At 40.3% G+C, this 24,929-nt stretch overlaps 2 protein-coding genes across 6 annotated transcripts in view; one reads left to right on the top strand and one right to left on the bottom strand.

The window, feature by feature from the left end:
• Window positions 1–4,418, bottom strand: part of focad (focadhesin) — a 51,722-nt gene extending 47,304 nt beyond the window's left edge. The window contains 3 exon segments of the mRNA XM_034130899.1: window positions 488–562; window positions 1,422–1,493; window positions 4,356–4,418. Of these exon segments, the coding sequence (XP_033986790.1) occupies window positions 488–562; window positions 1,422–1,493; window positions 4,356–4,364 (156 nt within the window). The 5' untranslated portion in view covers window positions 4,365–4,418.
• Window positions 2,637–24,929, top strand: part of mllt3 (MLLT3 super elongation complex subunit) — a 53,484-nt gene continuing 31,191 nt past the window's right edge. For 4 of the 5 annotated variants that reach the window (XM_034130893.1, XM_034130896.1, XM_034130894.1 and 1 more), the window contains exons 1-2: window positions 6,979–7,090; window positions 8,524–8,704. In XM_034130893.1, coding sequence (XP_033986784.1) covers window positions 7,079–7,090; window positions 8,524–8,704 — 193 coding nt within the window. In that variant the 5' untranslated portion in view covers window positions 6,979–7,078. Of the gene's footprint in view, window positions 2,692–6,978; window positions 7,091–8,523; window positions 8,705–24,929 lie in introns of those variants that run through there. The other variant, XM_034130897.1, reaches the window with a different exon arrangement.

A 24,929-nucleotide genomic window follows, 5' to 3' on the forward strand; every position in this document is an offset into this window, starting at 1 on the left:
GAGAGAACTTCCTGGGTGAAAATGACACCGATTCGCTGCAGCAATGGGCCATATTACAGTGTTTCCTCTAACCCCGCCCCCTAATGGCTCGGCCACCCTGGTTTAATCTCCAGGAGAAATAGAGGCTTGATTGAAGGCACAAGGGGAAGAGAATGCTACTTGTGTTTGTCTTCATTAGCGGGGTGAACAGTGGAACAACCAAGTACATGTGGAAAGCAACATGTAGAGTCTGTGTTGTTGGGATTTGCTCTGAGGAAAACACAAATCCATCCAGCAGCACCAACAATATTACCATGCTTGGGGAGTAAAGCTGAAAAGTTGTTGTTTTAATGTAAGCTTCTTAGAAACTGTTTATAGAAATGCTACATAATTAGGCAGCAACTCCAACAAATGAAACAATCACAGTTTTTAGAAAAGGAAAAGGAAGATATTTCATAAGGTCATAAGCCACAGACTGAAATGGTTCTGGTGTTAATATGTAGCTCACCTGAGGAGAGGACTGTGTGATCGGCCCATTGGAACCTTTCTCCTTCAGCACAGCAGCAACAAGAGTTCTCACCGTCTGGGGAGAAAAAAGGTCATCTTTTATTTAAATTTCATTTGCGGTTTCTGAGTCTGGTAACTCTTATGTATTTATCCTCTGGTAAAGGGTGTCTTTTGGTCTTCCTCTCCCGGGGGGGGGGGGGGGGGGGGGGGGGGGGGGGGGGGGGGGTCCTCATGAGAGCCAGTTTCATCATAGCGTTTGATGGTTTTTGCGACTGCACTTGTTTGTTTTTATTTATTTTGTGTTTAGCTTTTTAATCTTATTTATTGATGTGTATCTTGTCATTTTGTATGTGATATGGACCTTGAGTCTGAAATAAAGATTGATTGATACATTCAAAGTTCTTGACATTTTCCTGATCGACGGGCCTTCATTTCTTAAAGTAAGGATGGGCTGTCGTTTCTCTTCACTGAGTTGAGTGCTTCTTGCCATAATATGGATTACATCAGTAGTCAAATAGGGCTTTCCACTGTGCACTAACCCTACCTCTGCTCAACACAACTGATGGTCTCAGTTCAGAAGGCAAGTCATTCCACAAATGGACTCTTGACGAGGCACACGTGTTCATTGAAAACCATTCCAGATGACGACCTCATGAAGCTGACTGAGAGAAGCCAAGAGTGTGCAAAGCTGTCATCAAGGCAAAAGGGGGCCACTTTGAAGAATCTAAAATATAAATCATATTCTGGATTTTTTGAACACTTTTTTGTTAACTAGATAATTCCATATGTGTTCTTTCACAGTTTTGATGTCTTCTGTATTAATCTACAAAGTAGAACAAAAGTTAAAATCAACAAAAACCATTGAATGAGAAGGTGTGTCCAAACTCATGACTGGTACTGTATATATATATATATATATACACTCAGTGTCTTACCTGGGCTTGTATGACAGGGCTGGGGAAATCAAAGCGTATCTTCAGACCCTCCATCATACCTGCGGGTCGCGCCTGAGAGCAGAAACTCCATCAGAATATATGAACACAGCTGAATGACAGTAACCAGTGTTAGAACCCCAGGAGGGCTCCGTGCTACCTTTTTACTTAAATCAAGAATATCACATATCGTGGAGTCAGCCTTTGAAACAGAAGCAGAGTGGTGCAGCCACCTGTTGCTGCGGAGCATCAATGGAGGTCTGCAGCACCCATCCTCTGAAACCTGAACCCTGCCATGTGTTTTCTAATTATTGGCTTGTGGCCCTGACATCATTTTCATTCAATTATTCAGAAGTCGTCAGCAGACCAACACTCACTGACTCAGAGGTTGCTCAGCAGACCTCAGGCCGTCTCATTGGGCGGACAATGTGTGCTGACCCCCAGCTGTCTGTGTCCATATCATGATACGAGACAGACATGGGGTCAGATTATGGATATTGTAATATGGCATAATTGTTGACTTTTCCTGGATTTAAAGGTCGCATTACAGTAAGTGATGTCACTTTCAATTTCTATATACCCACTACATGTGGGTCATTATATCTCCATAACTGATGATTATTGATCAGAAATCTCATTGTGTAAAAATGTTATGAGAGCACCAAAGGTAAACCCTACAATGTAGTTGCGTTGTCAATATAAAAGGTATTAATTCAAAAATAGCGGGGCATTTGATATAATCCATATCACCTAGCCCTAATCTAAAGGTTTTGAAATGCACACTTTTTTGAGGTAATAATTTGAATATGTCTGCTGCTGATTATGAAACATTTAATTATAAGATGGCATTGAACATACAAAATAGCCACCATCGGCCTGCCAAATGCTGGTTTATTTGCGGCAAGTAATTTTGCTTTACTAGTATGGTCAGATTATCAGAATCAGAAATACTTAATTGACTGGGAACATTTTAGTCACACTGAAAAAACTGAAACGTTGACTTTAATTAAATATATACATTAGGTTAGTTGAAAGCAATAATACTGGGTTCAAATTAACATTATTGCTTTCAACTAACTTAATAGAGTTTTGTGAAATGTGTTGATATAATAAATGTAATTTATGTAAAACAGACCCCAAACCCAACCCCCCCCCTGGCTGTTATCTAACTGATAAGTCAGCCTGCCCTGCTGAACTGTCCCCCACCCTGCTGTGCGCTCCACACACACACTGCTGCTGTACGCTCCACACACACTCTCTGCTTCACAGACAGGTAAGTGAGCAGCACCTGCTACCACACAACAAACTGACACTATCTCTGGCGTGTGCTTATTAACCGATGTTTGTAGACAACGTGGTTGCTGATCACGAAATATCTGAATGTCAATGCTTTTATTTCTTACATTCTTTAATGAGTCTTTAAGCGTTTGACAAGAATGTGTGAAGTAGAAATGTACTTTTTAGGTGAAACAATAAAACAACTCCCTTCATGGTTTAGAGGACAGCTATAGTTTGGAAATAGCTGACCTTTTCAGTCATTTAAAGACTGTCAATATTTAACTAAAAACAATTCATAACCCTAAAAGAGCCTCAATTGTCAGCTAAACCTAAAATAATGTTTGTACACAAAGCGGTCCAGTTGTTTCTACAGAGTTTGTACCTGACAGCAAAACAATATAGGCTGGCCTGTACTGCTAGCTCTGCATTAGCAATAGAAGAGAGGACAAAGCAGGAACCGTGTTGAGCCAACAGAGCTTTAGAAACCACCCACAGGCTTTACTGTGGGACTCTCTGCTGCACTCTGCACATGCCGGACAGACACGTGGCCTTCAACCCTGGAAGCACCACAAACAAAATGACATGTTTCAAACCTGATGAATTAAAGCCACCATGTGGAGATTTGATTATGAACAGATGCTCCAAATACCATCAATCAACACATTACACTTTATGCAAGGGTAAAGCATGGGCCAAGGAAAAAACAAATACATTTAAAGCGTATCCAAACCATGGGACGCATACACAAATACATTTTCAATTTCATTAACATGATGTGATATATCATTTCACACAAAAATTCACATGCTACGCAGAAGTAAATACAAATAATTAAAATGTGTTCCACCTTTGATAACACTTTAATGCATCAATATTTATAATCAAAACATATCATATATATTATTCTGAATTGACCAATCTGCAGAATGACAATATGTTGATACTAATATGTTTTTACTTTAGTAAAAGTACAAAAGTACTTTAATACTTTTAATTGAGTAACATTTTGATTGCAGGACTTTTACTAACAGAGTATTCATACACTCTGGTATTTCTACTTTTTTAAGATCCGAGTACTCCTCCTCTGTTTCCCTTCAAGCCCGGCAGGTGTTTGACTGCACTGCTGCAGCCCATGGTGTATTTTGGCAGCTAAATAGTGATTGTTTTTGTTTAATCCGTGATGTTTGATAGATTATAGTTAAACCGAATTAAAGGGTGCTCTCTGCTCTGTTGGACAGTGCTCTTAGTTGCGGTTTTCAGATTAACAGTCTTTACTAAAAGGCTAGTGAAAATAAAATAGAGTGATTTTTCAAAGAGGTTCAATGTAGCGCGCTTTCTTATGCTAGTCATCCTGGTGCTGATCCGATTCATACATACAACACAAGAAGTCACTTAAGAAAACTATAGCACAAACAAATGTTAGACAACAGGCTACTTTATAATTAAAGTAAATTAAAATACTACCCAGAAGCTCGCAACATAAGTAATAGCTAGCTGAACAGGCTAATAACAGCTACATGGAGTTATCTACACAAACACTTAGCTAACCAACTAGCCATGCTTTCGTGTTAATAAAGCCACTGGGATTCCTGGGTAACTTCATATTAGAGGATGAGTTTAAGTAAATAAAAGTTATGCATGTTGCTTGCAGAACTTTACCCCATTCATGCAGATCCAGCCTCCCGCAAAACTGACATGCAACTACGGCGAGGCTGGAGGACCAAAACTGACAGAGAGCGACTGTCACACAAAACGCGAACTATAACAACTACAGCACGGTGTAACAGCCGCTGTGTAACAATCGTTATAAAAACTTAAAGAGGAAGCTTTGAATAGCATGTTTGCAGATAGATGTGTAAACCAGAGCTTGTATTCAGTGCTGACAACTGGTTTAATAATTCCCTCTCAAAGTGAATTGTAATTATTTTTGAAAAGAGTGAGACATGTAAAATAACTAAGTACATTTACTCAAGTAGGCTACTGTATCTAAGTCCCTTAGAGGTACTTGTACTTTAATTGAGTATTTCCATTTTTTGCTACTTTGTACTTCTACTCCGTTACAATTCAGAGGTAAATGGTGTACTTTTACTCCACTACATGTATTTAATACCTTTAGTTACTTTACAGAGGTGGATGAATGATGTGAAATATAACCAAGTGTTAAATCAGACTTTAGTTTCACCTGGAGTAAATTCACAAGCTACCCTGCAGTATACAAAGTCATTCAAACTAGCTGCACCTTTACCAGCTTTGAGAACACTTTCATGATCAATCATTATAAAACATATCATATGTATTATTCTGAAATGGACCAATCTGCACAATGGCTACTTTTACTCTTGGTACTTGGTAAGTATATTTAGTGCTAATACTTTTCTACTTTTACTTGAGTAACATTTTGAATGCAGGACTTTTACTCACAACAGAGTATTACACTCTGATACTTCTACTTGTACTCAAGTACAAGATCTGAGTATACTTCTCCCAGCTCTGGTGGCTTCTCCTCTCAGGAGCTGTAATGTCGTCCGTATTCATTCTATGGTACTCATCATCTGTTCCCAAGGGGGTTAATTGCTACCCATATTAAAATAAAAGTATTATCACTATTTAGAAGTTTATCTATAAGGTTACTCCTGTCACATTTTTAAGGGTGACCTGATCAGATGGTAACAATATAGGCTAGTTCTACAGTATACAATGGTTATTTTTAAATTCCCATTACAAAGATTTTGGGGGGTTTTGATTGTGCATGCTGCTGCCCCTAAAGCTTAAAGATTTGAAGTTTAAAAGTAAGAGGCTCATTACAATACATGAAGAAAGTCAGAATAATGTGAAGTTAACCCTTGCATCACCCTGTTAAATGTTTCCTATAAAAATGACAGTCTTTGTGTACAAAATCTTGTAAAAGTTGCAAAGTTATGTTTCAGCTTTCTTTGTTGAAAGTCAGGTGTTGCCAAATGTACAATTTAAATCACACAATTTGCACGGTGTCGGTGTTTGACTGCTTTAAACGGAAACATCTTGTTAACACTGTTAAACATGCTTTATTTGCCGGTTTTCCCTTGGGACATGAATGCAACATAATTACAGGATAGTTCTTCCCAGCTCATTGGAGGACTGTGTGTCTGCTCTTCACTTATTGGCTCTTCCCGTCTCGTGCTCTGTCTGAAGCCCCAGCGTGTACACCAAGCTGCGCGTGCGCTTTCCAACTCAGCATCGTTAAGTTTGCCGAATTGACGCAAGGAAATACCGGAAACAGCAACATTTTACATACAATATAAAATAATCGACAGAAGAAAATAATATTATTTATTGAGTAGATTGTCAGGTAATAAAGTTGTACTTAATGTTGATTTCTGTTGTTGGTGTCGTTAAACAAAATTCAGAGGGGATAGCAATAAAGAATATAAACCGTTTTGTAAAGTATATGATCCTCCTAACCACAACTGGTTCTGTTAGCAGATTCATATCTTTGTCTAGTGTGTTTGAGAGCGGTCCCTGATAGACATGGGCAAAGAGCAGATTTTATATTACAGCCGTTTCACATATGCAGCTACAAGATCCATATCTGTGTCACATGACATGAATACCATTTATTGTAAATAAACGTTATAGCACAGCAGACCAGCAAACAAGGCCAAACAACTTATTTTGTGTTTTACAGGTTTTCCCCTTTGACATTAAACACCTAGGGCCGATGAATGTCTTTACTCACTCAATCTGATGATTAAGTATTGAGAATCACAGACAACCAGTCTTCCCACGTTCTCACACTACACTGTAACAATGTGATGTGAAGTTGCTGTATTCTGTAGGCTGATTGGGATATTATTAAGAAGCAACATTTATCAATTCAACCAAATATGGCTTACAATAATAGCTGAATACATTTCCCACCAGATTAAAAAAGGAACCCCTTCCCATTCCCAACATTTAGAGCATCATGTTTGTAATTAAACCTACCTACCTACCTACCTACCTACCTACCTACCTACCTACCTACCTACCTACCTACCTACCTACCTACCTACCTACCTACCTACCTACCTACCTACCTACCTACCTACCTACCTACAGTAAATAAAATAAAATACAAACACCATGTCCCTTCACGGAGAAATGGAAGAACAGATTCGAAGATCTGATATTTAGGGCGGCACACTGAGAAGGGCCGCACTGCAGGGGTTTTATTTTGAAAGTCCACAGCGGAAGTGCTGCCGGTTATTCTCGTTAATTGACAGCCGGCAAGGCTTTGCAAGTCTTGAGTGAGTGTGCCTTCAGTCAGGAGATGCCATGTCCGCCGTCACAGGCAGACTGTACTCACCTCTCCTCTCATTTAGAACTCATTCTCCATGAAATAACAGTAACACGGGGCCTCCAGGATGGCCAACTCGGTGAGTAACCAGTCGGGAGATTAGCTTTTCAGCCCGGTACCATTGGATCATCTTTTTTGGACATTTTGCTGTTTGGTCTCCCCGGAGGAGTCGGTGGTTTTACTCCGGAACGAGGATTTAAGCCCTGCAGCTAGCAAGAGCCACTGCGTGCTGAATGACCAGTGTAATGCAGAAACCTGCCAGTTTAATGTGCTGCTCCTTACCTGCAGAAATGCGTTTGATAATTTCCGAAAAGCATTTTCCAATTAGGGTTGTCCGTCCTACAATTCGGCATAATGTTACACCCGAAACGTAGCACTTTAATTGGGTAAAATGACAACTTTCTTGAGGCTTTTAGTTATTTCATTACTTTTTAAAGCCATGTAACGGTCACTTTACCACTTTGTAGAAAACTACGGGAGCAATTTTAACAAATATGAAGATTTTGGAAATGGTAACTAGGCTACTTAATGAGTGGTTTATATATTAAATATGTAAATGTGTGCTTAAACTTATAATCAAACGGCATGCTCATGCAGGTGTGTAATTTAGTCAATCCAAAACAAATGTAATTAAATGATCAGATTGTTGAATGGAGTCTGCATGAGGTTCTCCTGCAGGAGGAAGACATGCAGACAGAGGGAGAGTACTCAGATCAGAAGTACCAGAGAGTAGGAATACTCTGTACAAGTCCTGCATTCTAAATGTTACTCAAGTAAAAGTAGAAAAGTATTAGCATCAAAATATAGTGAAAGTAGCGACAGTAAAAGTAGTCATTGTGCAGATTGGTCCATTTCAGAATAATATATATGATATGTTTTATAATGATTGATCATGAAAGTGTTCTCAAAGCTGGTAAAGGTGCAGCTAGTTTGAATGACTTTGTATACTACAGCTTGTGAATTTACTCCAGGTGGAACTAAAGTCTGATTTAACACTTGATTATATTTCACATCATTCATCCACATCTGTAAAGTAACTAAAGGGATTACATACATGTAGTGGAGTAAAGGTACACCATTTACCTCTGAATTGTTTTGGAGTAGAAGTACAAAGTAGCATGCAATGTAGTATCTCAAAATGTTACTTAAGAACAGTACTTGAGTAAATGTACTTAATGAATTCCCACCTTTGTGTTAATGTATGCCAAAGCCTATAATTAAACAGCATGCTCATGCAGGTGTGTTTTTGTGTGTAGGGTTTAAAAATGTAATTCAATGATCAGATGAAATGGAGTTAGCATGACATTCCCCTGCAGGAGGAACACATGCAGGCCACTGACTGTATAATATACTGGAAAAGTGAAAGCAGCATCAAGTCATAGAAGTGTTGATTTGAACCCCGATCTTTCATCGTAAAGATTCTGGGCTACACATTCTTACATACTAAGTCCGTAATAGTGTGCATCTTTTGTGTGTACTTTTCTGGATTTGAGTAGTAGTTTTGATTTGCAGGGTGCTGTTCAGGTGAAACTAGAACTCGGTCACCGTGCCCAGGTCAGGAAGAAACCCACCGTGGAAGGCTTCACCCACGACTGGATGGTGTTTGTCCGCGGCCCGGAGCAGAGCAACATCCAGCACTTTGTGGAGAAAGTGGTTTTTCACCTGCACGAAAGCTTCCCCAAACCAAAAAGAGGTAAGACACCTTTTACTCCTGCTGTATTGGTCCCTCGGGATGTTACACCTTCTACTATTTCTACCAGGCAGCTTGGTTTCTGATTTTATGACAGAAATAGGTATTGGGCATCCACAGTGCTCATGTTGAAAATAATGCATTTCCTTCTTTTAAGTGTCCTGTCGTGTACTAGAAGAGAGTTGTTTTGAAATCTATGAGCAGAAATAGCTGTCCATGTTGTCCATTTGCAAATCATTTGTCACAAATACTGACAAATAACATAACTTAATGTGTGACTGAGAATATGGAAATGGAACATTGGAAATATTTTTGCACAAATGCATGTAATTGTGTTTTGTTGTCTGTTTGACAACTGACATCTTACAGTTTCTTCTATATGTCATTTGGAATGTATGAGTTGGTTTGAAACATTTGATGAGTCAGACGAACCCTTATGTGAGCACGGCTTGATTTGGGTCCTGTGAAGGAAATCATTGATGGGTATGATGTGTGTTGGTTTTGGTTGGTTGCAAGCACAAACATGCCAGTGATCCTGAAACAGGCATATTGCAAAATGGGAAGAGTAAGGTTAGACTGTGCATTATGAACGTGTGCAGTCTCCCAACATGCTCTGCGATGCACCCATAGGCTACTAAAGCTACTAGAACACTGCGATAATGCCAACATTGCCGGTTATTGCATGCTGTGTCCAGTTTTAAACATGTCGAACATCAAACCCTGACATCTGAGCAGCTGAACACAGCAACATCTCAGCTTGTTGGCCTGAAAACATATTTCAATCGTTTGTATCAAAATAGTTGTAGATCAGTTCTCTTTTGATCGATTCATTGAATTATGGATGAATAACTGCTGCTTTGAATGATGATAAATAATGTGGCATCTGAATCAATATGTGTATGGGCATTTCTTTAATCAGTGTATTCTGAGTGATCTCACGCTGTATTCTGATTGGTTGGTGTGCAGAGATGAAGTCACATGTGTGAATTTGGTCCAACATTTCTTCCTCGGTCAGATTTGTAAAGCCAGCTGTCTGGTTTCTGAAGCTCTGAGTCGGCTTCAGTAGCTGTTTCTCACTCTGCCGTGTCTCCGGAGCGACGGCCAATCACTGCTCATGTTTCTGTCCTAAAGTCCCTCAGTGTGTAAGGGCCCTCTGCAGACCATCATGCAGGGTGTGTGTCCCATAAAGGAGTCCTAGTGCAGCATCTGGCCAGGAAGGGATCAAACATCATATGTTCTGCTTCAAGATTTTTGACCCCCCTTCAGCCTTTTGTAAGTTTAAGGGCTTTGTTTATGAGACGAACGCTTGGCATCAGTCCAAGGTTAATTCCTCTTGTTGCTCCACATGTGATTATATAGGAGTCAGGTTTCACATAAACATTTGATTTATAGACTTCACCCTATGAAATAATATTGTGGCTAACTCTATGTAGATTAGGAGCAATACAGTGTACATTAGTGCTGTTGAGGAAAAACACAAGTCAGTATGACCACCACTAGCAACAGCTTGTTGACATTAATGAATGTAGGGCTGTGATATTTATTGTCATATCCAACAATCTGTTCTCAATTCATGTAGTGTTTTTGCTCTAACTGTATCCATGAGTTTCTTACCTAATAGAACTTGCTGCAAAAAAAAACATTAGATCACTTTAGTGAAGAGTTATGTTGTCTGTATATATGTTGTCATATTTTCCTATGATTAGTAATCATTTATCACAATGCCAAGATTCAATCAGGGAATACATGACCTTAATCGTAATATAAATACAGAAAATACAAATGTGCCTGTTTTTGTTGTTTACAACATTTGTTGAGTAAGATAATCCCAAGATAGTGGAAGATATAACAAGCTCTGCAAATGAGAACAAATCCTTTTTTTGCTTAAAATAATTATAATCTTTTGCTATTTTTTCTTAAATCTTATCATCATATTAAATGCAATGACTCTCCATAGTGCTTTTTCTGCAGGAGGCCAGCAACACAGATCCTTCTCTTTACAAAACACTGGCTAAAATAGTTTTGCCATGAACCATAAAAGATCACTAGACTCTTACTGTATTTTCAAACTTTTGCGTCGTAGATATAAAGGCAAAATTCTCCAACGTGATTTATTTGTTCAACATCTAAAAGTTATATTTCTGAGAAGGTGGAAACCCCTGAAGGGACTGAAGTCAGAATGTGTCAAGTACAGATATGACTTTAATTAATCATCAGTTTAAAAATGATGGACTGTGATGCGTTTTAAAAGAAGACATGTTTTGAGACGTTGCATACAGAAACTTGGACACTTAATGCAGCCTTCAAGCTGAGTATACATCAAATCTGCTGATATAGAACATTCAAAGTTCGCCTTAAGGGTCTCCTTTCATGCAAAATGCACTTTTCGATGTCTTTTATACATAAATATGTGTCCCCGGTTTGTAAGGAGACTCACAAAGTGTCAAAAAACAAAACCCTCTCTCTTTTCCTCCGTACCCACATCTCTAAAAACGGGGCTACAACGGAGCTGATCCAGATTTGTGTCCAATATGACGTAATATCTGAAATGTGGGCTGGCTTTACACCCACGGCCCTATCAGAAACGTTGCTATCAGAAACATTGCGCAACGTGTTTTGGACGTAATATAGTCTTTGTTTACATTAGCAAGCACCGCTAACACTCAGAGCTAACGATGTACTGGAGAGAGTATGTGTGAAGAAGCAGGAAACAATAAAAGGAACTCACCTTGTAGTAAACCCGAGAGAGAAAAAGAGTTTGAGCTCCATACTGCTTCAGAAATAATCCTTGATGTGGTTTGGAACATGATATGGCGTTTCATCAAGGCAGCGTTTAGCTGTATCTGCCGGAGCTCACAGTGTGCCTGCGTGTTCCAAAGGGGGCGGGGCCAGCAGCTACTGACCCGGAATCAGCACTTTAGTAACAGGGCTGAAGCAGAGCGATATGAAGGATGTCTAAAATGCATGATCTGTTTGGTATTTTGAGCAAAACACATCATAGACATGTTTTTTTTATATTTGTATATATCTGAGACCCATAATATATGCCTAAAAATAGCATGATAGGAGATCTTTAAAAGCCTTTGAACACAACAGACCAGATGAGGTTTGGTTCTGCCCCCTCCTCCCTCCACCTGTTGTGGTCCAGTCCTGATAGATGTGATGTGGGGCTGAAGACCAGAACCTTACGCCCAGCAGGAGAATACCTAACCTTCATAAGTCTCACGCCATGACACAACAGATCTCTCCAGTGTGTGAAGTCTGGGTGACAAAGTGCTTCCTGCTCTTTTGGCTCTTCAGATGTTCTCAAGTGTATATAGTTGAGCTGCTTAAGTGTTGTTATAGATCAGAGAGAAATACTGGAGGAAATGACAATGAAGAAATGATTTCCCCAAGGGCACAAACAAAGTACTTTAAAGTCCACTTGTTCTCCACCTGATTGAGAATAAAGTATTTTAAGATAAAATTGACCTTTTTATATACCCTTAGATTATTTGACATTCATATCATATTATTTTAAGTCCAGGTGTTTTGTGAGGGATAATGTAAAGGGAGCAGGTCATCATTTTTAAATGACCCTCACTGAAAAAACTGAAAACTGACTTTAATTAAATGTACTGTATGTCACATAAATATTAGGTTAGTTGAAAGCAATAATATTAAGTTTAAATAGCAGTAAAAAGACAAGGGTTCAACTTTAATATTATTGCTTTCAACCAACCTAATAGTTATTTGGTGACATAATACATTTAATTAAAGTAAACGTTTCAGTTTTTCAGTGCATACAGAGTAATGCTATCCATCGCAGCGTTCTGCTATGAAGAACTGATAGGCCGTAGAAAGCTGTAATTGACCAATCAGTATTGAATATCAACAAAGCCATGAAATAATTAGTGAGAAGTCAAAGTGTTTTGCAAAGTGTACCTCAGTGCTTTGTTTTCTCTGCTGAACACATAGAGGGTTATTTCTTTCAAACTCAAATGTGGCATTTAGTCAAATGTAGGTAGCGAGTATTATGATAACAGCAGAGATTCAGAATCCTACAGTATGTCCAGATGAAGGTTGAGGTGTAGTGCCATTTTTTTATTTCAGATTAAATAAATAGACAATAGAAATTGAATGAATAAACCTCTTAATTGTGAGGAGCTGCTGTTTTTTCTTTGTCATTTGTTTGAACAAAGCAGAAATATCTCTGGTTCTAGAGCGTTGGTTGGACAAACAAGAGACTTGAAAATGTCGTATTTTAATTCAAAAATGTTTCTGATATTCAAAGGACTGCTACGATTTGACTCGTTAGATCATGGAGTCCCTTGACAAACTGCAAAACATTCAGCCAATCAAATAAGAGGATTTGCTGCTTCTCTTTGTCATGTATGACGATGATTTGAACATCCTTGGGTATATGACTGTTGGTCAGACAGAAGAAGCTCGTGGAAGACTTCATTGTGGGCGATATTGTGAATTGCATTTCTTTCACACTTTCTTCACATTTGATAAACTAAACAATTAATCAAAAAAACATTCATATTAATCAATAACCACTACAATCATAAGATGCAACTCTAGTTTTTCTAGTTGCTACAGCTAGTGATGAAGGCTGTTTTTAATCAAAGATTCAAAGTATTTCATTTTTTTCTTGCCTTGCTTCATCTAAAAAATCTGAGAATTTGCAATAATTAGCTGGGTTTAGACAATGCTTCACATTTCCCCAAACACCACCTTCCTAATGATGTTTTGTTCGTAAACCCGCAGACATTCAGTGCACACATACGGAGAGCAAAGAGAAGCAATGAACCCCCTAATCATTGAGAAGCTGGAGCCTGAAGATGTTTGGCAGTTTTGCTTGATAAATGATTTCTATTATTATGAGATTATTGAACTGTTGACTATTAATTATCCTTTGTTTATTCATCAACCATTTCTTTCAGCATTCATATGGTTTTGTTGTCAATGAATCTAATTTGAGCACCTAGTAGTTGATGAAATTGAATTTACATGACCAAAGGATTATGATAGATATGTTGTCAGTGATGTCAAAAGTCATCATAATCTTTACTTTAGTAAAAGTGCTAATGCCCTACTGTAAAAATACTCCATTTCAAGTCAAAGTACTGCATCAAGACTCATACTTAAGTCAAATGTATTTAAGTACGATTAAGAAAATGTACTGGAACTGGGAAATATTTTTTAACAAATAACTTCTTAGCAAAATTGCTGCCAATTATTTTCTGTTAACCATTTCTGTTGAAAGGCAAGATATATACCAAATAATCACATTTTAAAGGTTATTCCCAAATTCTGTGTTTATAAAGTCATTTTAAATCTGTAAAATAAATAGTAAAAAGTACAAAATTGGCTTTGAAAATGTAGTAGAAGTATAAAGTTGTATAAAATGAAAATACTCGGGTAAAGTATAAGAACCTCAAATATGTACTTGTTGAAATCCAAATGAGCCAGGCTTGTGGAAAGTGCTCGGCACTGTGTACTAACGCTCTCTCAGGGTCCAGCAGGGCCACAGCTGGGGGGTCAAGGCCAAGTCCACGCTCTATCTTTCTGCTGTCCATTACAAAGCAGTTGAATTGATCACTCCCTCACTTTGGAAGGACGTACTTTCACTCACCTGCATGTCTCGCATAGTAACTCACCATCACTTAAATACAATGGGAGGCCTTTAAACACGTCGTAAAAAGGAATTGATTGCTAACATTTGGTATTTGGACCTGCAGTCTGTGCCGTGATCGGACTCTTTGGATCACATTTTAGAGCTTTTTTATTTTGACTTTAAAGGACAGCAGGGATATATGTTTAATGTTAAGAAAGTAACTGCTGTTAGTAACTTATTCTGGAGCTTTGGAAATCTGATATTTAGCATAATGTGTGGGAAGATAGGGCTAATGGACTAAATGTACTGAAACATATTGGTTGACCTATTCCTGTTTCCCCTGTCAGCACAATGCCTGCATTTCATTTTTTTAAAGTTATAAACAAAACAGAATCCTTCAAATCTTTGATCTGATGCATTCAAATACAATTCAAGAGTCTTGATCTTGGATCTTCCCTCGCATACCTGACATCAGTCTTTGATAAATGTGTGAACTTTTCAAGATGCATGACTCAGCAGGAAGGCGTTAGTCATGTGGACCATGGGCTCCCAGAGGCCCGTCAGGATTTCAAAGAAAGGGGGCTGGTTAAACTAAGGAGCTGAGATGTATGTCTGCTCACTTGCAGGTTTCATTGACGTGGCGTGTGTTGTTGTAAAGATGCTGACCGCAGGTATGCTCATATGGAAAGCTGACAGGAACATCTTTTCCACATCAGTTGTTACCCTATTGGCCCAAAGATTGATCTTCTTATCAACATGTCACACAGGGTGTAGCAGTCACAGCATACAGCAGCAGTTAGAATGAAAAGCCGTAACTTCCTCCCACACTCAGTGATTTGTTGTTCCGCTCAGAGGAGCTGCCAGACACACATTAAGATTAATGACGAATCAGTCAGTAAAGCTGCCACTGCGCTTCATTATTACCATGCGGTTAACGGGCCAGCGTTGAGACGTTGCCATGGTGACAGCCTAATGGCAATGCCGTTTGAACAAATGGAGGTAAAGATGCTCTTTGGAACCAGTGAAGGGGGTGCTATTTTGGCAATAGGCGGCAGCGGCTCATGCTGCTTAAGCACCTCATTTGGAGCCTCGGCTGCCATTTCATCTACTCTGGAGATGGCTTCTCTTCAAAGGTGTTTGTGATATTTCAGAGGGTTGTCACTTTTATGGATAGATGTAAGACAGTGTAATGGGAAAGAAATGGGCTAGCTCGGTGAAAAGAGCTTTGGATCTTTGGTCTGTGCAGCGGAGCGAAGATGCACAAGAGCTGAGGTTCCTTTTTAGGTTTTCCAAGACCATGGTGCTCTTTGTCGCTGCGTAGAAAAACAATTGGAACGCAGATATCTTCTGTTAGAAAAAGATGATGTGGTGTTTCAGCTTTCCTGGCCTGGCTCTGTTCTCATGGAACATTTCACCGCTATTCTTTAGTGAGAGCTGCTGCTGGGCTCTGGGTCATTATTTCTGGACTGTAGCTTGTTGCTCTGTTCCAATTCTTGTTAGGGTCATTCACCCTTCCGGTCTGGTGCACGCAGCCACATGTGGAATGGCATGTAGATGCACTTAATGCAGAACCAAAGTTCTCAAGTCTTTTTTCAAGTCTCTGTCAGCAGCATTTAAACAGGGCAGTAGATCACTCCTGCAGCTCAATTATACAGTTGGCGAATCATTTCTTGACAACTGCAGCTTTTGTTGGTTTGTACCGGGCGGTAGATAATTCCTGGTTTACTGCAGCTTGTGCTCGTTTCAACAATGCGTACACATTCGGCAGCCCTGTAACTGACAGGAAAATCCGATCATCCCCCAATGATAAAGGTTCTTCCACCTCAAGTTTTTAAGATAGTTAAATGATCTGTACAGCCGGGCTAACTCGACATGGTTTGGCTAACAGATCGCAAATGTTCTCATGCCAAAGCTTTCCTAGTGGAGCTTGCTTTACTGAATTATTGTGCCACAAGTGCAAAGTCAAAGTTACCCAATTAGAGTGTATGAGCCTGATTCTACAGTCAATATTTGGTTCGTACGGCGAACAAAGCCAAAGGAAGTCGCAAACAAACTCCTTCTATAGCAAACATTTCAGAACACGTACGCAAACTGTTAGAGATATTAGAAATCTCACTTCTCTCCATATTCTATATTGAGAATGAGCAAAGACACCAAAGTTTAACCCGTAGCTCATTCCCTTGTGTTTTTCCCAGTAGAGGACATTGTAAGTGACTGTGATCTATTTGTGATCCCATGAAAATAATTCAAGACTTCAGCCATCAGGATTTTCTCCTACCTGTATGCTTTTGCAGAAAAATATGGGTAGCGGCTGTCAGTTGTTATTCTTTAAGAGAAGTTACCTCAGAAGTAATAACAAATCAGACCAATAAAGCATAACATCTTCTTTCGTGTGAGGATTGTCCCACTTTTTTTTCCAAATATTATTTGATTTGCCATAAAGCTGTCATTGGCTCACCGCTGCTCTGGCTCTAACTCTACACCTCATGTCTTACGCTCTTCAAAATCCCTTCTCTGAGACATACAAATCGACTTCCTTATACTTACAGGATCTCTTCCCTCAAAGAAAGACCATTTTGTTCTGTTAGCCAGATTGGCAACAATAGAAACTCCTTACACACACACACACAGATTGATGCCTTAATGATTGGGCCAACATGTTAGCCTCTGGCCATCTCCTCGGCTCTGTGAAAGACTTGCATGAAACCTTTTAACTCCCCTCATCTTCTGCTCCGGCTTAATTTGTGGCTTGTGTGCACATACCACATAAGTCAAGTCGCTGCAGTGACCTACACATAAGATACAGATCCCGGGGCTGAAATATGTCTCAGAAGCTGCACAGCATTCCTCTCTTCTTTGCTGTGGCTTGCTAATGGGATCTTCCTGAGCTCTGATGATAGCAGTATTGATATCCTGCAGGAGATGAACGATGCTTTCCTGTACATGTGTGCATATGTGGTTTATTTTGTCTGGAATAAGAGGGAAGCAATAGTGACATCATCATAAAGCTAACTGTAGTGCACTAGTAACTTTTACAGAGAAGAATGCCACATTTGAAATAGGTGTAGGATGCACTTATTTTCTGTTATACAGTCTACTGTCCACCATGTGGTTACAATACTGCCAATTACAAATACAAATACACTCGCCAATAAATCACACGCTAACTATGTGCGCAGTTCTTAAAGGTGGGGTAGGTAATTCACTTCAGAAACACTTTTTGTTATATTCCATGGAATGCTCTTAACATCCCGATAGCAATGAATATATTGAATGCTTTGACAATAAATACATAAAAAAGTAATCTGTGGAAGCCGTAGGACTGTAAAAAGCATGACCAATCATTTTAGCCGGCCCGGCTAAAATAACTGGATGGCCTACCTGCCTGTCAGCCTTCCATCTGTGCACAAACTTATCTCGTGCCCTCATTGGTCATGTGCACGTTCGTGTGTGTTGGAGGAGGGGCTCTGTAAGGAAGTCTGAAGGAAGGGGCAGATTCTTTCCGGTTGTGAACTTTCAAATGATAGCGCACTCAAGCTGGTTTCTCCATTCCTACCTACCCTACCTTTTAAGCAGTCTGATTATTTCACGCAAATGAGTTGATGTTTTTTCACGTGAGTCGATGTGCTCAGCTAGAGGCTAGAAACCAGAGTTTGACTGATACAAGGTTTTAAGAAACTAATACTGGTACGTTAGCACTGAGGCAGCCGATGGCAAAGTGAAACTTAGTCTTGTGTGTGCCAGGTTGTCACAAACACAGCTTATAGTAATGGCGCTCTGGATGTAAAAAAACGTCAAATAATTACAGCTGTTATCACATCAACACTCAAGTAAATACGTATGAGATCAGACTCTGAATCAGCTGATACACATTCTTTGAGGACTTGGATTGGGTTTAGGTTTAATTAAAACAGGGACTTCTATAATATTCACCTCCTTAAGACTAGCTGAAAACTAAAAAGATGTTGGTTTCTGCTTTTGACTATTCTCTCCTCTTTAAGTCTCCACCTGGCTGGGTAATGCATCATGGCAATAGACGTTTACGCAGTCAGGGATGTTCACATGCATTTGAATAAAAGCTCTTTACATTAATGTGATGTTCCAACTGGCTTTCCGTAGTTAAAGTACAGGATTACAGAAACCTGATTTCCTGGCTGAATAAAGCAAAGGGCTGCAAGTAACAATTATTTATTCCACTGATTTAATAAGCGACCGGGTAATCGGTGGAAGACGGATTAAATATGCAGATTTGTCACTATTAATAGTTTTGTCTAGCGACGCATAACCTGATTTCATGAAATGTGTTCTTTGTGCTGGTTAATTGACCAATTGTTGCATATTGATGCAAAAGCTTTGAGCAGTTGCGGATTCCTATTTCAAGAGTTTATCGAGGTGGCATTTTGCCCATAGTGTTTTGATTTGCCCAAAGTTGTTTATTTGATTGTGGAAGGAGCAGGGAGTATCTTCAGAAGGGCTGCACGATCCTCTTCAGGGGATTAGCCTTACTGAACATGCTTTCATGAAACAAAGAACACATCGGATGACTGTGATCAAACGGATGGAAGTTTGTTCTGAGATCATTTGCTGGCAGTTCAGAGTTGGTGTGTACAAATGGAAGCAGTGTTTTTTTGGTAGAAAATACACAACTTTTGGGGTAATAGGTCCTAAGACCCCCCCCCCTTGCCTCCTTCTTCCAGTGTCTGGCAAAAATCAAAGAGCTGCAGGAATTTGCCAGTAATTGTTTTACGATTCCTCCGAAATCATACCTACTTGTATAGATGGAACACAAAGAAAGCAAGAGCCATGCAAGCTGAAGGCTGCTGGCTGCTGCTGGTATGAAAGGATGGATTGGGGGGGGGGGGGGGGGTGTGACAGATAGACGGGGCAGCCACCACCAAATAACAGGAACTGAGCTGTAAATGCCGGCTCTCCCTCGGTTTCAGTCAATGAAAGGAGGTTGGAGGAAGTGGTTTATTGAAGCATGGTTTATATGAGCTGTCTCTTGGCAGCTCTTTCACACTTTCTCACTCACCCCTGCCATAAAACATTTGTCTTTTATTTACAGCACCTCGACACACCATAGCTGCTAGATTTGAGTCAGGAATCAGCAAACCAGCCATGGTTTCCCTCTTCACCAATGAAATAAATGGAGTATTTGCTACTTTTCCTTATTTTTATATCATCGCTAATCAAATCTGGATTTCTTCATTTGGCATTACTTGGAAATTGTGTTCGGTTACTTTTAAATATTCCAATTATTATTGGAAGAAAAATATTATCAATTGATAATCAAAATAATTGTTTGTTGCAGCACTAGCCACATTTCCAGTGTAAACTCTCTATATATATATATATATATATATATATATATATATATATTATAATATATATATATATATATATATATATATATATATATATATATATATATATATATATATATTATATATATATATATATATATATATATATATATATATATTATAATATAATACTAATAACATATTAGTGTATAACAAGGAGCTTTTCATTCTATTCTTTTACAAATATCAGCTTGCTTCTTTTGCATCTGTTTGATACAATTACAGTTTGACAATGCTATTTGGTACTGTTGAACCATTTAAATAAGTACTAGTGATAGTTCTGAACCTCACATAAAAAAGGAGTCCGTCTAGTTCAAAATGTTATTGAGTTTGCTGTGGATATTTATTGTTCCCAGAGAATATGTTTAGTCTATAAAAAGTCAGAACATGGTGAAACTACCCCCTATTGAGTCAAGTCATGCTCCCCAGGGGATTCACTACTACAGTCTATAGCTTTCCATGTGCACCGTCCTCATGCTAAAATATAAGCCATTCACACCTGTGGTTTAAGGCCACGTTTACACGGAGAAGGAACAGGTTGTATCCGCTACAGTTCTACAGTTCTCAGAGGGCTCCGTTTCCGCGGTTCCGTTACGGCCTCGTGTGGACGAACCGTCCATACGAGGCCGTAACGGAACCGTGGAAACGGAGCCCTCAAACGATAACGGGTCCCAAGGTGGGTAGATCTGCGGACGAAACGCTCTGGGGGGCCAAACGGCTCCGCGTGTACGCCCTATACGCCATAGCCCCGCCTCTCCCCACCTCTCCTGCTCACCCCCGCGTCACCCGCATCATTGCTGATGTGTTTCGCCAACAACAACAGTGTTCCGAGTGTTTCGAACCAGGTCCCGGTATCTCGCAGGACAGTGCACCCAGCAGGAGCCTCCAGCAGACCCCCCCGCACGGTTCCCTCGTCCCTTGGAAGAGGCGGAGAGGTGGGTGTTTTTCATCTGCTGGTGGACTACCCGGGGAGAACGTCCTGCTCGGAGCCAGGCTCAGAGTTAGTGGCAGTGGGTGCGGTGCACCTGCCTTTTACAGCAGGAGCACACGCTCGCCTCGGGGAGAGAGAAAAATAAAAACCGAGGCTGCCGAAACAGCCAGAGCCCTGCCTCTCCCCACCTCTGCTGCTCACCCAAATCTACAGCTCCTCTACCACAACCATCAGCTACAAGTGGACATGGAGAACTACATGAACTACATGTTGCTAAATCCACCACGGAGAATAAACAGAAGGGCAACATGGCAACCATGGCAACCATGCCCAGGGGTCTTATTCAGTGCTTTTGGTGTATTTTGTGGCGGAAGTACAGCGCCACTTACAGGCCCAGCATATGTACTACAGCGTCTCCAGCGGGTCGAGCGGTCTCGTGTGGACGGACACGTTTATTGAGCCGATTCCGTGTGGATGGAAGACTTTTTTGATATCGAATTCTGTTCGTTTTTGTCTCCGTGTAAACGGAGCCTAAGGCCCGTTCTCATTTCATCAAATGTCCCTCCTCGACTCCCCTCCTCGACTCCTATCCTCGAGACTTAGTCCCGCCCACAGGAGATGCGAGCGGAGGAGCCGAGGAGAAAGGAGGGGAAGCAGCAGGCGGTTAGAGAAATGAGAACTCCTCAGTGGTCATTTTAAAGAGACGTCCATTAATGATGACAGGAGGCACAGCAGCCCTCTGTCTGATGGACAGAAATGTGTTCATGACCACTTATATATTTACTTTTAATTCATTCACAGTGCGGTATAATGAGACAACAGGCTACAGATGCAGACATACACACAGACACACACATATGTATATATTTATATAAATATATACAATTTCAGAATCAAACAGAGCACTCTCATAATAACGTAACACTATCAGAGACTGGATATATCCCCCCCCCCCCCCCTCTCTGGTCGCTACAATGAGGGAAATAAATGACGGGCCAAAAGTTTTATTTACAAGTATTACAAGTAAGCAGAGGACACCAAACCAACTGAGACCTGTCTGTCCACTGCATCTACGCACACACTGTACCACACACACCTACACCACACACACGCACCTACAGCTCCTAAAGCATATCATCAGGCTACAGCCGTTGTGTATTTTATTATGTGAAGCACTAAATGGTTTTAGAAAAATATCGACTTTGTTTGTAGATATCTACTAAACTACAGCAAATAAAGAGAGTAGGCCTGTTATACTGAGTGATATATATTTTACACACTGCTCTGCTTTCTGCACGGACCTCACAGCTGTTCTCACTGTAAACATCGCGTCGCGATGAAAGCAGTTAATAAAATAATATCCAGGGGATGCATGCAGAGCTGTCATTGGCTGAGATCAGTCCGTCCGTGCGTCACGACTCTTTGAAACATCACTGTTGCCGGAAATGCATCCACGAAGGAGCCGTGGAGGACCGTGGAGGACCCATCAGTGTATCCTCGGTTATAGCTCCTCCAGAGAGCCTCCTCGACGCTCGATGCTCGGTCCTCGATGTGCATTTCGAGAAATGAGATGTCCTTCAACATGGCGCGCTGAAATTCATTTCCGGGTCACTACCGGAGGACCGAGGAGTCGAGGAGGGACATTTGATGAAATGAGATCGGGCCTCAGTCTAGGATGTGCATACTGAACATGTTGTTGTTGTGTAATTGTTGGGGTAATTCAAATTGACTTGTTTTTTTTTGACAAATGTTCTATCTGCGTCTCTCAATAGCCGCTTTCACACCAAGTACTTTGCGGTACTTAGTCCCCCCGAACTCTTTAGTCCCTGGAACTGTCCTGTAGATCGCGTTCACACCGGTCCCTGAGGGAGGATTATGCAAATGAGCCGCTGACGTCACTTCTTCTTCTTCTGCTTTGGGTTTACTGGCAGGCCGCAAACAACTTCACGGCATATACTGCCACCCGAAGTCCCGGAGTCCAACAGCGTTGGGGACTGGCTTCAGTAGAAGCTGCTGGGTAGCGTCTTCCGAGTAAATCGCCAGAAGCGCCGACACCTCCTCATCACTCCACCGCTCCCATGTTTTCTTTTGTGTTGCCATAAGTTAGTCTCTCTCCGTCGGTGCGCTGGGCTAATGCTAATGCTAATAATGCATTGAAAGTACCACCTCTCTAGCAGGAACTATCTGGGGGTGAAAAGGTTCACGCAAACTAGGTTCTAGTTCCAGATCTTTTTGGTGTAAAACCAAAATCCCAAGAACTATCGGCCTAGTTCCTGGGAAAAGTACTCCGGTGTGAAAGCGCCTAATGCTTCACCTGTTCCTGGTTAGGATGCTGGTTGGATGGGAATTCTGCTTGTTTTTTATTTCAAATCAGCCCCGGTTCAACCAAGTGCAACTACTTAACTTGATGAGAAGTGAGGCGGGTAATGCCTTTTTCCACCCCTGTTCACCCATTACCACTACAGACCTGCCACCTGTCAGGCCACTTAGGTTCCAGAGTTGGCTTTCAACACAACGTGAATGTTTCTTACGTTTGGGTCTTTAATCTTGGCAGATAAATCTTGACCTCCTTTGTGTTTTAGGGTCTTAGGTCGTTTGGGTCGGATGAGTTCCTGCGGGACTGTGGAGAAAACTATAGTGTGACGTTGTTTTTGGGGACTGTGCTCGTTCAACCAGAGACACCCCCCCCCCTACTGAGCTGCTAATCACCATCCACAGTTGTTGGAGCGGTTCATATCATGGCTAGTCAATATTTTTCAGACTGTTACCCCGTCGTACAATTGTGGTTTGTTCCAGGAATTGATTAATGCTCTGATCCAACTGTTTCATTGTCTGGAGTAGTAAAGGCTCACTGCGACATTGAATGTCTGGTTGATTCATTATCGTGTTTACTTATTCTATTTTTTGAACAATTTCTTTTAAGTTTCTATTTGTGTTTGGACAACAGTTAGCATTTGAGAACTTAGGCTTTTGCCGTTACTGTACATTAAAAAAAACATCGAATTAGTTTTTAGGGGAGTTCTAAAAGTATCTGAACTGAAACTCAGAAGTATCAGGTCAGCAAAAACATATGAAATGACACTGATCATTAATTTATTTTCTAGGATCTTTAAGTGATCACCGGAGAGAAAATCTCATCAAAATGTACATTGAGAAGCTATATTTTAGGAGCTTGATCCTGGAGATTGTATAAACAAACTAAATCACTGCGATGGATATTTAGACAACTTTAGAATTCGTTATAAGCAAAAGCAATGTTGAAAATAAGCCAAGTTTGGAGTAAAAATCCAACACTTCATTAACACACCTGCTGCTTGTACCAGCTCTACCTGCAGGCAGTCACATGAGCAGACATTGGACATATTTGGCATGTTGGTTGTCATTATAATATAAATCAAACATGCTTTAAAAAGTAATGTAGATGGTTGGTTGTAAGACTTTAAACTGAAATGCAACTCAAAGCAAGTTGTATTTAAGCATGGAAATGGACATGCTTTTCAAAACAGCTCCCCTTAAAATGTTTTTGGTCCAGAGTATTTTGATAAAGTGCAATTTTTAAAGCCTTATTTTAACTTGATGACAGCATTAGAGAACAGCAGCAGGGGGGTGCTGACATATCATATTGTGCTATTTGAGCTAATGAGTGACACATGTTTCCAGTTGAATTCAAACTGGACAGTGTTTGTGGCTTCATAAATAACCATGCTTCATCTTCCTCTCCGCTGCTCACTGTATGTGGAAATGACTGTTGGACAACGGATGCTGTGATGAATGACTGCATTAGGAAAAAGCGTGATTTTTACAGTAGACGAACGAGCAGAAGGAGCTCATATTTGAGCCACAAGCTTCACTAAAGAATTTCTTATTTCCAGTCTTGTCTTTGTTTTATGGCCAGGCCTGTTGTCTGGGCCGGCCTCATTACAAAGCAGTCTGTGTAGAAAGGGCAAATACATAGTGACTGGCATTGTTCTGTGATTGGCATCTTGGTTTAAACCAAGGCCGTGTTAATAAACGACACGGCCTTGTACCTCTTTGAAAGCTTCTGGACCACTGGCAAGGTTTCCGTTACAGGTCAGTGGACGCATTGTGCATCCTGCCTCTCAGACGCTCCTTCACATAATACTAACCTTTTCAACCTGAACTACTAAACCCCAGCCAGCGCGCTGCACTGACTTCTCTTCAGGGTTCTCTCTCATTTTAACCATAACTTGACCTGTCACTTAAAATCTGCACAGAGGGAAAGATCGCATTTCATTTTTCTTCTATAAATGTTATTATAATAGTATTAAATTCCCTTTTATTTATTTTTTCAACGCTCGGCTGATATTTATT

The sequence above is a fragment of the Trematomus bernacchii genome, unplaced genomic scaffold (genome assembly GCF_902827165.1).
Source record: "Trematomus bernacchii unplaced genomic scaffold, fTreBer1.1, whole genome shotgun sequence".
Classification (NCBI taxonomy): Eukaryota; Metazoa; Chordata; class Actinopteri; order Perciformes; family Nototheniidae; genus Trematomus; species Trematomus bernacchii.